The sequence below is a fragment of the Gymnoscopelus microlampas genome (genome assembly GCF_963454915.1).
Source record: "Gymnoscopelus microlampas genome assembly, chromosome: 7".
Lineage (NCBI taxonomy): Eukaryota > Metazoa > Chordata > Actinopteri > Myctophiformes > Myctophidae > Gymnoscopelus > Gymnoscopelus microlampas.
Genome location: NC_139944.1, coordinates 3,712,220 through 3,728,660, shown reverse-complemented (window position 1 = coordinate 3,728,660; position 16,441 = coordinate 3,712,220). Strand labels below are relative to the sequence as shown.

The 16,441-nt window shown below is 40.2% G+C and overlaps 1 protein-coding gene across 1 annotated transcript; it reads left to right on the top strand.

Annotated features, from left to right (window-relative positions):
• Positions 1 to 1,269: 1,269 nt before the first annotated feature.
• LOC311049464 (uncharacterized protein) lies at positions 1,270 to 15,246 on the top strand (the record flags this gene model as incomplete). Its single annotated transcript, XM_084063039.1, has 9 exons — positions 1,270 to 1,573; positions 6,915 to 7,040; positions 8,531 to 8,659; positions 9,109 to 9,423; positions 10,477 to 10,791; positions 11,481 to 11,612; positions 11,986 to 12,267; positions 14,011 to 14,811; positions 15,203 to 15,246. The coding sequence occupies 9 exons, from the start codon at positions 1,270 to 1,272 to the stop codon at positions 15,244 to 15,246; spliced, it is 2,448 nt and encodes an 815-aa protein (XP_083919165.1).
• Between the last annotated feature and the right edge of the window lie 1,195 nt (positions 15,247 to 16,441).

The window sequence follows — 16,441 nt, the reverse complement described above, 5'->3', positions numbered from 1 at the left end:
TTGAGATGTAGTGGAGTAGAAGCAGCCTAAAGTACTGAAAATGTAAAATACTCCAGTAAAGTAAAACATTCTCAAATGTGTACTTAAGTACAGTACTTGAGTGGGCTACTTTGCAGTCCTTTAGTAACAGTTTCATTATGCAGTTCATAGGCCTATCATTGCTCTAAGGTTGAAACATCGTAGCCTATGGCTATGTCCAAAAGTTTTGATCAAATTGATGATGATCAAATTATAAACTCCACTACAATAATTTGATCATTTTAGCTACAAAAAAAAAAATAAGAACATAGGCTACATTAACTACTTCAGCCTTATTTATACTTTGGCTATTTGAAAACAGCCGATCTACAAGTTCACAACACATGGTTTTGCGACTCGTTGTGAGCTTGTAGATCTGCTAAAAAAAAACTAAAAAAACATGCATTTGCAAACTTGTAAAATGGGACATTCTGCATAATGACTACTTTTACATTTGGTACTTTAAGTAATTTATATTTTGATGCCAATACTTTTGTACTTTTACTCAAGTACATTTTTTATATTGGACTTTTACTTGTAACAGAGTATTTCTGCATTGTGGTATACCGTATAGATACTTTTAGTTTTACATATTAAGTAGGCCTACAAAGAAAGGCGAGTGCTTCTTCCAGCACTGAGTGACAGTTACACCCGCCTTCCTCCACCAGGGGGCGAAAGTCAACAGTGCCTCGCTTAGATCAGCTTAGATCCTTTACTGCGCCATGTGCGCATGCTTGAACCACGTTGCCCGGGGGCCGGGACAAGCAGCGTTGCCATGTCCGCTTATTATAAGCGACTTTGGGCTTGTTTTTCTGTTAAGTTTCTTGTAAATGATTGGTTTTAGGTTGAAGTTTTAGGTTGAGTTTTTTTGCGCTTGTTTCTAAAGTGTAGTGGCTTATTCAGGCTTGTTTCCGATTGTTGTTGAAACCACTGTTTCTCAAACATTTTCAGGTCAAGGACCCCCAAATTAATATGTATTTGTCTGCGGACCCCCATCTGAAAATATTTCATGCCAGGGACCCCCATACACGATTTGTGTTAACATTTTCGTCAACATTTATTTTTGAAAATAGCCAATGTAGACTATATTACCTTTAAAGGGACGACGGCAAGGCTCGCTTCTTTTTGGGCTTTGTTTTCATAGACCAGGTTGCTTGTTTCTCTCTCGCAAAACCTGGCAACACTGGGGACGAGGCGGGAGTAAGTGCTAGTTTGTTGCGTAGCTCAGGACAACAAAGAGTCTCAACAAAAATGTCTCATAAAGGAGATAAAACGAGTCAAATGGAGTCTGTACGGCTGTCGATAAATGAACACCTGACGTCGGTCGGAGAGGAGATATTATTGTGTGTTTTGGACGAACAGCAGCGTGGTGCTGATGGTGTTTGTCGTGTTAAGCTTAATGTCAGAGTGTTTGTGTCGGAGCGCCTCAGTGCGGCTGCAGAGTTCATGTGCATCCTCTTCCAGAGAGAGATAGAGACACTAGAAACTCTGCTGGAGAAACAAAACAAACTGCTGGACGTGATGCTACAACCACACACCAAACTACACAGAACAGGTTGGTTCATCTGCTTCATTTCATTTACCATGTTTTTACATAGTAACCTGTAAGCTGATTGTATGACGTTCTGTAGTAGTGTAGTGTTTATATCTGTCTGTCTCTTAATTGTCATCATGACTTGTGTGCGTGCGTGGGATCTCATTTTAAACAAGCTTAGTGCTTTATGAGCCTTCCAGTTTAGTATACCTTGTATTGTGAATTTGTACTTCCATTGTTGTTCTCATGTCTTACTAAATAAAGTACATCACTCAAACATGTGTTTCAACACTAGCTTAACTTAATGTAGGGTAACCAGAAAAAAAACACAGTCGCCCCATTTTATTTGCGGACCTCTCGCCCCCAGCGGTTCTTGTATTTTTATTTTAATGAGGTGTTACTGAGGTTTTCATTGTACTGAGGTTAAGGTTAGGAATAAGCCAGAGAAAACGTTGTCACAGTATGTTTTGCAGAAATGAGACCCTAACCCAGATGAAAAATATGTAGGGTCAATTGTCGATGTAACATTGCATACTAACAAACCCTAAACCTAACCCTAACTTTCACCCTAAACCTAACCTTAACCCTAACTCTAAACCCTAACCCTAAACCTTCTGGAGAAACGCTCAATGACAACGTTTCCTCTGGTGATAGGGTTGGATTAAGGCTAGGTTTAGGCATAGTTTTACTGAGGTTAATGTTACAAATAAGGTTGATTTAGGCATTGTATTACTGAGGTTAAGGTTACAAATGAGGTTGATTTAGGCATAGTTTTACTGAGGTTAAGGTTAAGAATAAGGCTAGGTTTAGGTATAGTTTTACTGAGGTTAAGGTTACAAATAAGGTTGATTTAGGCATTGTATTACTGAGGTTAAGGTTAGGAATAAGGCTAGGTTTAGGCATGGTTTTACTGAGGTTACGTTTAGATATACCTGGTGGCGACCGTTCCGATGTCGCCGGATTAGACCCGGGGTGAGCATGTTTTAGGGCGAGCATTCTTGTATTCACATGTAGCTATCATACGCTACTAGTTGGACTACATTTCCCAACTATGCCTGAACTGCACCTGCTGCACCTGCTGTATTTATCTGCATGTATATAGAATATACTGTGAAGTTGTTTACACTAAGTTAGGTGACATACCACGTTTTTTTCTTTATTTTTATGCACATGTACATTTGATTTTATTTGATGATGCTCTTTTCATTCTTTTTGCTCTTTTTGCACTCTTTCTTTAAATCTTTTTACGTTTTCTTTATTCTATTAACCAATAGCTCTGTGGGTAGCTTCACTACTCTAAAAGTGGCTAGTATGCCTTTAATAAACTACATTATAATTGCCCTCTATAACTAAAATTCAAAATTTGAAAACCCCTTAAATATTTTCTTTTTCTTATTTTAGAAATAGTTCATCTTTTACTCAAGCGGGAAAATAACCGTCACAAGTTGATGTAATTTGTCCATGTAGGGTTTAGGAATGCATGTGCAAATAAAAACCCTTAAAGGGAATACCACTAATTTTCAACATTGAACTGTGTCATCAATAATAAATAAGAACAAAGTCCCCCCCCCCCACCCACCTTCTGTGTTGCCTAGAACTGGAGAATTGATTGTTGGGTCATGTGATTAGTGACATATAGACGGTGTACTCTTTGGCTCCGCCCCCTAGTCTAGGCTGCCTCATTCACTAGAATGGGGAATCTCACTTCCAGCTGAAACAGTGCGACTTGTAGTAGTTTATAATGGCATATGGTTATATATCACATTTCACAAGACATAGTATGTGTAGCTAATAGAAATCAATTGGCTGAAAATGCTCGAACAAGTCTTAAAGGGACTACACCATGAATTTAAAAAATAATAATAATATTTAATATCATATTGTTTATGTCCCTCAAACGTTTTTCAAAAGGTTTGAGCCTAAATCAAGCCTCAGATATACTCATTCCAACTAACTTCTCTCTGGCTTATAAAGGACTTTCACCTGCAATACCACATTGTCCTGTTTGGCACGGGGTGCTATTGAGCCAGTTTGTATGCATGTTATCTCCTGGTTCTGTGTGGAAAAGTAAAAAAAATAAATAAGAAAAATATTTCTCTTTTAAAAAAGTTTTTTTTTTTTGGTTGGAACTGAAAAACGTGCTAGTGACATAAATTTGGTGACATCACCAAATTTACCAAATCAGTTTGGCCTGTTTTTAGACCAATTTACAGAAAACCCCAGATTTGCTGTGAAAGCCTGAGTGTTCAAACTGGAGTATTTTTGAGGATAGAAGAGAGGTAGGGGAGACCAAAAACACACAAAAAATAAGAAAAAGTTAAAATTCATGGTGTAGTCCCTTTAACTTATGTAAGCACTATAGAGCGTCGCAGTTTTCCCATTGACTTTTCCAAAAATATTTATATCAATCAATTTAAGCCTAGAATCAAGCCATCCAGGATACTGGTGAATCATGTCCATAAAACCTTTTTTTCTGTGATTTTTTTTTATTTTATATTTAATGATATGATATACTATATTTAATAAATACCCTTTGTTTTGCCGTTTTCAAAAAAGTTTTTTCACAGAATCAAACGTTTTATGGTCATGATTCACCAGTATCCTGGATAGCTTGATTCTAGGCTTAAATTAATTTATATAAATATCTTTGTAAAAGTCAATGGGAAAAATGCATTGAGTATTTACTTCCGGCACCAGGAAGTGGGCGGGAACTGCGACGCTCTATAAAGCTGGAAGTGCGGCTTATTTCCACACAACAGGCTTGACCACATGTATGGACAAATGACATCATCATCTTGCGACAGGCAATGTCCCTCTTGAGTAATAGATTAACTGTTACTAAAATAAATACAATATTTAAGGTGGTTTTAGTTTTAAAGTGCGTACCCCATTGCCACGGATATTACAATTATGTACGTATATATTCCGTACCTGTATATTCCGTTTTGTTAAATAAGAAGCATTTTAATCCGATTGGTGGCCATTTTCTCATAGTTATAATGTATCATAATGCATTATTGATACACCTTGATTGATTGATTGAAATTTATTATTATTATTTATTTATTAGGCAAAAGAATGTAAAACAACACAGTTACATTTATAATGCTTTTGTCTAAAACCGATATGGTCATGTAGTTGAAAGGATATGGAGAAAATGGCCACCGATGGGATTAAAGTGTGTTTTATTGAACAATACGCAATATACAGGTACTTCTGAGGGGCCGTACGTAATCGTAACATTCGTGGCCATGGGGTTGTATTTTACATCTGAACCTTTTATGTAGATGTATGGACCAAAAAGGGAGAACGTGCAAACACTATTTTGAAAATCATATGTTTAAATCCGAACACAGACTTTATCAAATGTAACTCAATAATATAATTCTTCTGACTACAGTGAAGTCCCCCGTTACTTATCGATCATCCGCCATGATGTTGGCGGGTCAAATCAGTGCATAGAAACCATAGGAAAAAGGCAGACTGGGTGCTCCTTTCTTGGATATTTTGTGGTTTTGTAGTTTTTTTTTGCCTTTTTATGTCAGCCAACTACATTTTCAGACAAGACCAAGTGTGCCAGCACGTTATAAGCAAAAATGTACACTTTGTGAATGTAAAGACTGTCCATAAAGACTGGACTAATAACCCGGCCTCAAGCATGGCCATCAGTTGAGTTCGAGAACATTTTCGAACTCTACTCTGATAGAGTCCTGGTAGTACTTACATTTACTTAATTCATTCAAATCTTGATATATTTCATGGTTTGCTGGTGCGCTGGTGTTGATTACCAAGAGCCCTTGCGTTGATATATGGTGCAAATACTTGCACCTGTTTTATGTCAAACTATCCCAAAACAACTGATTAAGTTCACCCATTTGAACCCCAACAGCCCCTATTCTGGGGGGAATGTTTGCCAAAAATAGCTTTCTGCAAGCTCACAACTCCACAAAGTGATGTGTTGTGAGGTTGAAGGGGGCGGCCATAGCTGAGTGGTTAGTGAGCCCGTCTAGGGAGCCAGAGGCCCTGGTTGCCCCAGGTTCGATTCCAGCATATGTGTCGATGAAATGAAATTTGTCCCTGAGTTTAACCCCTAATTGCTCACAGGTTCTCATTGGAAACAAGACCGCAAGGACTTTCATGAACGACCTGTTAAAAGGAATTATCCTTATCCTTATCCTTATTTCCCCCACATTATTTGATTTACTTATTTTTGTCTTAAAAGGTCCAAACAACAGATGACAACTTGTGAGAAAATCATTGAAGCGCTTTCAACCCACTGTGCCTCTTTTGGGTATATGATTATAGGCAGAATCGCGGAAGGTTTTGAATATAGAACAGGGGTCTTCAATTTTGAATATCGGTGGGAAGAATTACCTGCACTACAATAATTCACCATATTTTGAGCTATGGTGAAAAAAAAATGATAACATGTAACAATGTGTAAGTTACCTGTATGTGTGTCTCTAAGATAAACGACACAGAGTCATATACCTGACAGAATCACCAAGCTGATCTGTTTTATTTTTGAACACAGTTCTTATCTGACGCAGTCTAAGATTTCTCTGTGGGGATTTTCAATAGAAAAAATTCTTCCGGGACTCGGGAGTGACGTCAGGAGTCAGGACTTCGGTACTCTATTTTGTAGATTCCGAGCAGTTAACCACTTGAACCCTAATCTGAGTTCCCAGAAGTTTTCGCCGGCTCGGCGAGGAACTTCTGGGCCAGAGCCCTGGGATTTGTGGGCGGGATGTAATTTACGCTCTGAATCTGAGCGGACACGCCTCTTACCGGTCTGGAGCTGTGCAACTCGTGTAAAAAGTCCGACGAGAGGCAAACAGCAGTACACAACAATGGCGGCCGAAATTTCTCAAGGGGAAATTGCTTCCCGTCGATCCTATTTAGATGCAACACCCACTGCATTTGGATCCCGCCCCCTTTTCTTCATTGGCTGTTGATTTGAATCACAACGCAGTGGCCGCGCCCCCGCTGTCCAAGCTCTGAGGCAATGCCTCCCAGACTACTTGAACCCCAACAGCCCCTATTCTGGGGGGAATGTTTGCCAAAAATAGCTTTCTGCAAGCTTGTAGATCGGCTATTTTTGGCACAGAGATTTGGTGTACTGTAGAGTGAAAAACGATCGGACCAAGTAGCCATTGAAGTAAAGTAATTCACTTTACTTCAATGGAACTCTGTGCAAGCCCTTCCACATCACTGTTGTGGCAATGAAGATACCATATAAATAGCGTTGGTGATCGTGACTAAACAAATCAATAAGTAGGAGAATAAATGTCATCCAATAAGAAAATCCCTTTTGGATGTTGTGCTGATGCTACCTCTTCTCTCCTTCTGTCTGTGTGTAAAGAGGTTTCCCCTGAACATGAGGAGAGGAGCCCCAGTCTGGTCCAGGAACCACAACCTCCACATATTAAAGAGGAATCCATTCTACCTTGTCAGAATGCCTTCATTGTTATCCCCAATATCCCGACACGTGAGTGTGAATGTCTTCTCTGTTAGAGACTGGAAGACTGAAATATTCTTCCTTCTGAATTAAGAGAGACCAATTATTCAACTTTAAATTTGACCTTAAAGGGCAAGACCATTTTGGTAGAGGTTTGGGTTGTGTAGTTACCTTGCCATGATGTAACTCCAAAGGTGGACAAGATATAAAAAATAATTGCTTAGAAATCGATCATTCTAAATATGCTCCTCATTGACTTACATTGTATGCTGACACGGCTCTCAAAGTCACTCTTTTAGCACATTAACGAACACAAACAAAGTTGATTCAGACAATATAGAACATCGCCAAACCCAGTACTGTTTGTTTTTTTAATAAAAAAAATAACTTCCCCTTGATTTTGCCATTTTTAATAAGTAGAAAATCCACGGATCCAGATCTTCAAATAGTAAAATCAACAGGAAGTTGACATTTTTATTAAAAAAACAAACAGTACTGGGTTTGGTGATGTTCTATATTGTCTGAATCATCTTTGTTTGTGTTCGTTTATGTGCTAAAAGAGTGACTTTGAGAGCTGTTTTTTCTAATCAATGGAGTAATTATTTTAGATTTCTTGTCCACCTTTGGAGTTACAGCATGGCAAGGTAACTACACAACCCAAACATCTACCAAAGTGGTCTTGCCCTTTAAGAGATGGCTTAAAGAAAACCAAACTTGTAATGGGTAATTATCAGCTCTTATTTTGTCACTGGTGTCATTTTTAATAATTTACCAGAATTTTGCTGTCTCCTGTGTTTACTTGTCTTGTATTGTATTGATATTTCTATTTTGTACTGATAGTTATTTCAAAACATTTAACAGCCTGCTCAGGGACTACAGATGAAAATGATCTATTTGCTAACTCTGGCTCATTTACATGGATCTGAAATGTTGATTAATGTGCACTGTCCCTGTTAAATGAATAAGTAAATAAATAAGTAAATCGTGTGATAAAAATTGTAAAATGTCACTTAACAGTAGCATTATGAAGGATGTAACACAAGCTGTATATTACATTAGAACAAATAAACATTGAGACTGCATGTGCAGGTGCAGGTTTCATGTGATCAATTCCCAACAGCTCCCCAAACCCAGTACACAAATCAAGTATTATATATTTAAAGAGCGAGAGATCACAGTAAACATTATTAGCCTTCTTCCGCCACTGCTTCTGAAAGTTTGATGGGAAGCATTCTTACACGTGAGTGCTGTGACCACTTTTCCATTGCATCTTATGAGCAGTCGGGTTCTTTTGGTGCCGGCCTGTGCACGCATACTGGTTCTTATCAGTGTGACGTCTGATAAGGCGTCTATATATTTACTTCTCCTCCCCTCTGGAAGAAGTTAATGGACAATACAAAAATATTTCACTTTACTTCAGTGATACTGAAATGAACTCTTGAGTAGGAGAATAAATGTCATCCAATGAGAAACACTGAGTTGTTGTGCTGACTCTCTCCTCCTTCTGTCTGTGTGTAAAGAGGTTTCGCCTGAACATGAGGAGAGGAGCCCCAGTCTGGTCAAGGAGGAACCACAACCTCCACAGATTAAAGAGGAACCCGTCACTGTACCCTGTCAGAATGCAATCATTGTTATCCCCAATATCCGAGGTGAGTGTGAATGTAAAACATTACATTACCGGTAGCACCATGAATGAAGTTCCACAAGCTGCCTTTGATTTTAGTCGTTTTTATCCAATTTTCCTCATTTGTTTTTGTCAACATTCTAAAATTCGGTTTAGAACTTTGCACAGTACAGAATCCGCACTGCTTAAAGTGCACAATGATATTCTCTTAAGTTTTTTTTGTCCGGTTGCAGTAATCCGTTGCATAGTTATGGCCAGTTGAAAACAACAAACGGAGACAAAGCCATTTTCCACAACAAATAAACAGGATGTAATCAAGCTGTTTTTTTTTCAAAGAAAGTAATTGATAGTTGTTAAATTGATATTCAATGTACTCTCTCTCTCTCTCTCTCTCTCTCTCTCTCTCTCTCTCTCTCTCTCTCTCTCTCTCTCTCTCTCTCTCTCTCTCTCTCTCTCTCTCTCTCTCTCTCTCAGATGTCTCCAGTGTGACGGTACAGCACATGGTGGTCGAACCTCAGAAGCGTGGCCGTGGCCGTCCGAGAAAGTATCCCATCTGTCTGCCCTCCCCTGCGGTACAGTGTGTGGTGATCAAACCGAAGAAGCGTAAACGTGGCCGTCCGAGATTGAGTGAATGTGACGGTCCTGTGCCCTCCCCGCCTCTGCCAGAGGAACTGGAGGAAGAGGAGGAGAGAGCAGGAAGGGGTGAAGAAAGAGAAGAGGAGATGGGAGGAGAGGATGAAGAGAGGATAGGAAGAAAGGATGAAGCTGGTGACCCAACATGTCATCCAGGTGACAATAGAACACTTTGCTTTTGAATTTGAATAAATTACTTATTCTTTATTCTATGTTTTTGTTGCATTCCTAAGCCAATAAGATGATGACGGGTCAGTAGGAGACTCAGTAGGAGACTCAATTGAGTTTCATTTTGAGAACAATTGAGAACATTTTCTCCATCCATTAGAAATATAGATTTAAAAAATGTAGGCGGCCATTTTCAATTTTGTCAATAACTCACTTCCTGTTTCAGATTCCTTTGGGTGTCTTAGGATGACCTAAGGGACATATGTGCCAAATGTTATGCTTTTTTTCTTTTTGCCTTTTTGAGTCAACGGTCAACAGTTTAGGTGTTCTTTTTGAATTTTGTCCATAACACACTTCCTGTTTAAGATTTTTGGGCACCCCTTCTAGGATGTTTTAACGAGCAGTGGGGTTCTTTTGGTGCCGGCCTGTGCACGCATACTGGTTCTTATCAGTGTGACGTCTGATAAGGCGTCTATATATTTACTTCTCCTCCCCTCTGGAAGAAGCTAATGGACAATAAAAAATATTTCACTTTACTTCAGTGATACTGAAATGACCTCTTGAGTAGGAGAATAAATGTCCCCAATATCCCGACAGGTGAGTGTGAATGTAAAACATCACTTTACCGGTAGCACCATGAATGAAGTTCCACAAGCTGCCTTTGATTTTAGTAGTTTTTATCCAAATTTCCTCATTTGTTTTTGTCAACATTCTAAAATTCGTTTTAGAACTTTGCACAGTACAGAATCCGCACTGCTTAAAGTACACAATGATATTCTCTGAACTATTTTTGTCCGGTTGCAGTAATCCGTTGCATAGTTATGGCCAGTTGAATGTGGCTTGTTTTTTCTCTCCAAAAAACAACAAACGGAGATAAAGCCATTTTCCACAACGAATAAACAGGATGTAAACAAGCTGTTTTTTTTTTCAAAGAAAGTAATTGATAGTTGTTAAATTCATATTCAATGTATCTTCTCTCTCTTTCTCTCTCTCTCTCTCTCTCTCTCTCTCTCTCTCTCTCTCTCTCTCTCTCTCTCGCAGATGTCTCCAGTGTGACGGTACAGCACATGGTGGTGGAACCTCAGAAGCGTGGCCGTGGCCGTCCGAGAAAGTATCCCATCTGTCTGCCCTCCCCTGCGGTACAGTGTGTGGTGATCAAACCGAAGAAGCGTAAACGTGGCCGTCCGAGATTGAGTGAATGTGACGGTCCTGTGCCCTCCCCGCCTCTGCCAGAGGAACTGGAGGAAGAGGACGAGAGAGCAGGAAGGGGTGAAGAAAGAGAAGAGGAGATGGGAGGAGAGGATGAAGAGAGGATAGGAAGAGAGGATGAAGCTGGCGACCCAACATGTCATCCAGGTGACAATAGAACACTTTGCTTTTGAATTTGAATAAATTACTTATTCTTTATTCTATGTTTTTGTTGTATTCCTAAGCTAATAAGTTGATGACAGGTCAGTAGGAGACTCAGTAGGAGACTCAATTGAGTTTCATTTTGAGAACAATTGAGAACATTTTCTCCATCCATTAGAAATATAGATTTAAAAAATGTAGGCGGCCATTTTCAATTTTGTCAATAACTCACTTCCTGTTTCAGATTCCTTTGGGTGTCTTAGGATGACCCAAGGGACATATGTGCCAAATGTTATGCTTTTTTTTTTTTTTTTTTTTTTTTGTGTCTTTTGAGTCAACGGTCAACAGTTTAGGTGTTCTTTAGAATTTTGTCCATAACTCACTTCCTGTTTAAGATTTTTGGGCACCCCTTCTCGGATGTTTTAGGATGACCCAAGGTCATCCTAAAACGAGCAGTCGGGTTCTTTTGGTGCCGGCCTATGCACGCATACTGGTTCTTATCAGTGCGACGTCTGATAAGGCGTCTATATATTTACTTCTCCTCCCCTCTGGAAGAAGCTAATGGACAATAAAAAAATATTTCACTTTACTTCAGTGATACTGAAATGAACTCTTGAGTAGGAGAATAAATGTCATCCAATGAGAAACACTGAGTTGTTGTGCTGACTCTCTCCTCCTTCTGTCTGTGTGTAAAGAGGATTCACCTGAACATGAGGAGAGGAGCCCCAGTCTGGTCAAGGATGAACCACAACCTCCACAGATTAAAGAAGAACCCGTCACTCTACCTTGTCAGAATGCCTTCATTGTTATCCCCAATATCCCGACAGGTGAGTGTGAATGTAAAACATCACTTTACCGGTAGCACCATGAATGAAGTTCCACAAGCTGCCTTTGATTTTAGTAGTTTTATCCAAGTTTCCTCATTTGTTTTTGTCAACATTCTAAAATTCGGTTTAGAACTTTGCACAGTACAGAATCCGCACTGCTTAAAGTGCACAATGATATCCTCTTAACTATTTTTGTCCGGTTGCAGTAATCCGTTGCATAGTTATGGCCAGTTGAACAACAAACGGAGATAAAGCCATTTTCCACAACAAATAAACGGGATGTAAACAAGCTGTTTTTTTTTTCAAAGAAAGTAATTGATAGTTGTTAAATATTTAATGTATCTCTCTCTCTCTCTCTCTCTCTCTCTCTCAGATGTTTCCAGTGTGACGGTACAGCACATGGTGGTGGAACCTCAGAAGCCCTCCCCTGCGGTACAGTGTGTGGTGATCAAACCGAAGAAGCGTAAACGTGGCCGTCCGAGATTGAGTGAATGTGACGGTCCTGTGCCCTCCCCGCCTCTGCCAGAGGAACTGGAGGAGGAAGAGGAGGAGGAGAGAGCAGGAAGGGGTGAAGAAAGAGAAGAGGAGATGGGAGGAGAGGATGAAGAGAGGATAGGAAGAGAGGATGAAGCTGGCGACCCAACATGTCATCCAGGTGACAATAGGAACACTTTGCTTTTGAATTTGAATAAATTACTTACTTTTTATTCTATGTTTTTGTTGCATTCCTAAGCCAATAAGTTGATGACAGGTCAGTAGGAGACTCAGTAGGAGACTCAATTGAGTTTCATTTTGAGAACAATTGAGAACATTTTCTCCATTCATTAGAAATATAGATTTAAAAAATGTAGGCGGCCAACAACACACGCGACCACTTGGCTTCAACCCCCGCCGTTGCTTTCACTTTGGTCATGTCTCTATCACACCACACTCACGCTAATATGTCATGCACATCCCACACAAAACATTAAAACACGCCAGTGTCTCAACGCAGCCGCTAACAACAACACCGAGTTAGCACTGGGTTTCCAGGTTGGAGGGCATACAAGCAGACAGGTCAGTGTTGCCAGATGTGCGCCATAAACAAGCAACCACCTTCATGAAAAAAAAAGCCAGCCAAAGGGGTCTGCGATGTTTTGCGCGGGTCCAAAGGGGTCTGCGATGTTTCGCGGGGGTCCCAAGACTCCCAAGGGGGTTAAACTTATTTTTGGGAAAGTTTTATCCCATGATTTTGGAACCCCAAAATAAGCGAGCCACTCACTAGAGCCCCGTGTGCGGTTAGGGGGCAGGGCCCTTCATGTCTAAAGATAAATAAAAACACAGAAATCCTGATATCCTACCATAATTCATGCAACAAATGTTGAAAGGAACTGTATGATGAAATGAAGAAAATGTGCACTTGAATCCTATATTAAAATTGGCTACTGGGAGGGCGGTAGACGTCTCTCTGACTCAGACTTAACCATAAACAAACCTGATACGTCCATTTATTGGCAGGACCACGGCCACGTCACACTGACTCAGACATAACCGTTTAAAAAAACAATACGCCCATATATAGGCATGTCACTATGACTCATACATAAACCTGATACGATAGGCATGTCTGACTCAGACATCTATATATATATATATACAATTTGAATCCTGCGCCATGTCGGTTGTCAGTATGTTGTATGTACGTTGCATCACTCCGAATATGGACACAACGCCAGTGTGACGTAATCTCACGACAGCATGACATCACGCATGACATCACATCCTACCTATAAATTCTAGGATGCCGTCAGATCACACCAGTTCGACGGCTTCCATAGTGGGTTTTGGTCATTGGAGAGGTGATGCACGTCACCTCTTTCTGAAGTGGGTACTTTCAAAGCCTGCCGTGGATTTAGGAGAGCACAAAACTCTCTCTCACACTTTGAGGTGCCTGTAAGGTGGCACTGCAAAGTGAACGACGCGTCACGCTAGACGTTCGGGCCGCGTAGCGGCCCGAACTTCTAGTAACCATACATATACTGTATAGGCATGGTTCAAATGAAGATGTCATCTCTTTACCTCTTGTAGGATGCATTGTGTTAAAAGAAAGGGATTCTTGCCTGGGTTTAAAATGATGTCAACATTGAAACGCATTTGAAACCTGTACTGACTCTGGACACTTTGTTGGACACAGAATTGTTCTCAAACATGAACATTTTTTTATTTATTTTTAAATACTGTACTCGGTGAGTTAAGCGATATAGTGCTCTGCTGATGTAGATTGAGATTTATGTATTTTTCATGCGTTTTTCACTCTGCAAGTCGATGTCAACAGAGTGGCAGAACAACTTGAACAGAGACAGAGAAAATGTTTAGTTCAAACATTCAATGCTTTACCCTCATTGTATCTTCTGCCTAGACTTCCTGCTCCTCCCTGTGTGTAAAGAGGAGGTTTCCCCTGAAAAGCAGGAAAGGAGCCCCAGTCTGGAACAGGAGGAACCAGAGCCTTCACGGATAAAAGAGGAGCTACTTCAAAGACCAGAGGAGGCTGATGGGTCAACATTGACATTACTAACAGGGAAAAGTGAGGATGATGAAAACAGAGAGACAGAGCCTCTAGCCAGCACCTCAACTGAACACATGAAAACACAAGCTCATGTAGAGGACTGTGGAACCTCACAACCAACTAGTGATGACCAGCACCTCTCTTCACACTGTTCTGAATCTGACATTGATGGCAGTGATGAGGATTGGGAAGAGACCAGGGAAGCTCAGTCAGCTTTAAACACACTGAAATTACACAAGACACAAAATATGGAAGGACACAGCCAGGACCTGAAATCATCAAAACAAGCAAACCCCATGAGCAGTCACCCAGGGAAGAATAGTGAAAAGGCAGTTTTAAAAAAACACTCAGGAACTCATAATGGTGAAAAACCTTTTACTTGCATCGTTTGTGACAAAGTCTTTAGTCAAAGGATCTATTTAAAAAAACATATGATGACTCATACAGGGGTAAAGGCCTTAACTTGTGAAATTTGTGGCAAAGGCTTCTGTAGCAAGAATGATCTAAAAAGACACATGATGACTCACACAGGGGAAAAACCTTTTACTTGCAGCGTTTGTGAGAAAGTTTTTAGTCGAATGGGTTGTTTAAAAATACACATGAGGACTCATGCAGGGGAAAAGCCCTTTACTTGTACAGTCTGTGGTAAAGGCTGTACTCATTTAAAAAGGCACATGAGGACTCATACGGGGGATAAGCCGTACACTTGTACAGTCTGTGGTATAGGCTGTACAAATGTAAAAAGACACATGAGGACTCATACAGGGGAAAAGCCCTTCATATGTACTTTCTGTGGCAAAGGCTATAGTGACAAGCGACATTTAAAAACACACATGATGACACATACAGAGGAAAAGCCCTTTATTTGTCAAATTTGTGGCAAAGGCTTCTGTCAAACGGGTAGTTTTAAAAGACACCTTATGACGCATACAGATGAAAAGCCCACGAAAACACAAGTTCATGTAGAGGACTGTGGAACCTCACAGCCAACTGGTGATGATCAGCACCTCTCTTCACACTGTTCTGAATCTGACAATGATGGCAGTGATGAGGATTGGGAAGAGACCAGGGAAGCTCAGTCAGCTTTAAACACACTGAAATCACACAAGACACAAAATATGGAAGGACACAGCCAGGACCTAAAATCATCAAAACAAGCAAACCCCATGAGCAGTCACCCAGGGAAGAAGTGTTTTACTTGTACGGTTTGTGGCAAAGGCTGGAGTAATATGAGTACACTAAAAAGACACATGATGACTCATACAGGGGAAAAGCCCTACATTTGTACTGTTTGTGGCAGAGGCTTTAGTGAAAAGGCAGCTTTAAAAAAACACTCAGGGACTCATAATGGTGAAAAAACTTTTACTTGCATCGTTTGTGACAAAGGCTTTAGCCAAAGGATCTATTTAAAAAAACACATGATGACTCATACAGGGTAAAGCCCTTAACTTGTGAAATTTGTGGCAAAGGCTTCTGTAGCAAGAATGATCTAAACAGACACATTATGACTCACACAGGGGAAAAACCTTTTACTTGCAGCGTTTGTGAGAAAGTTTTTAGTCGAATGGGTTGTTTAAAAATACACATGAGGACTCATACAGGGGAAAAGCCCTTTACTTGTACAGTCTGTGGTACAGGCTGTACTAATGTAAAAAGGCACATGAGGACTCATACGGGGGATAAGCCGTACACTTGTACAGTCTGTGGTAGAGGCTGTACTGATTTGAATGAACACATGAGGACTCATACGGGGGAAAAGCCCTTTACTTGTACAGTCTGTGGTATACGCTGTACACATTTAAAAAGACACATGAGGACTCATACAGGGGAAAAGCCCTTCATATGTTAAGTTCTGGCTTAACCGTGCATACGCTTTTTACGAAACTCGGCCATATGGTAGATGCTCATGAAAAACTACCAAGAAATAATTCTCACACTCATTCGTCAAAGGGTGGCGCTATAGCACTCAATTGAAAGTGCCAACTTTGAACAGGTACAACTCATGCCCTGTTTGACCTACAACCATGAAACTTCAATACACACATGCGTCTCTTCATGCCCGACAACTTTCGTGGTCTGACTTTTGACCTCTGACCTTTAGATCGCCCACCATTTTGAATTATATGAAAAACAGCCATTGGCTCATAACTTGTGCATTTTTTCACTTATGGAAAATCCGCCGCTTTTGTTTTGTCGGCAAAGGTCCTAAGTTCATGTGTAAAATGTTTTGTGCAGAGGAAATAGATTTTAACTATTGCAGTTTTATGAAAATTATTCATCTGCC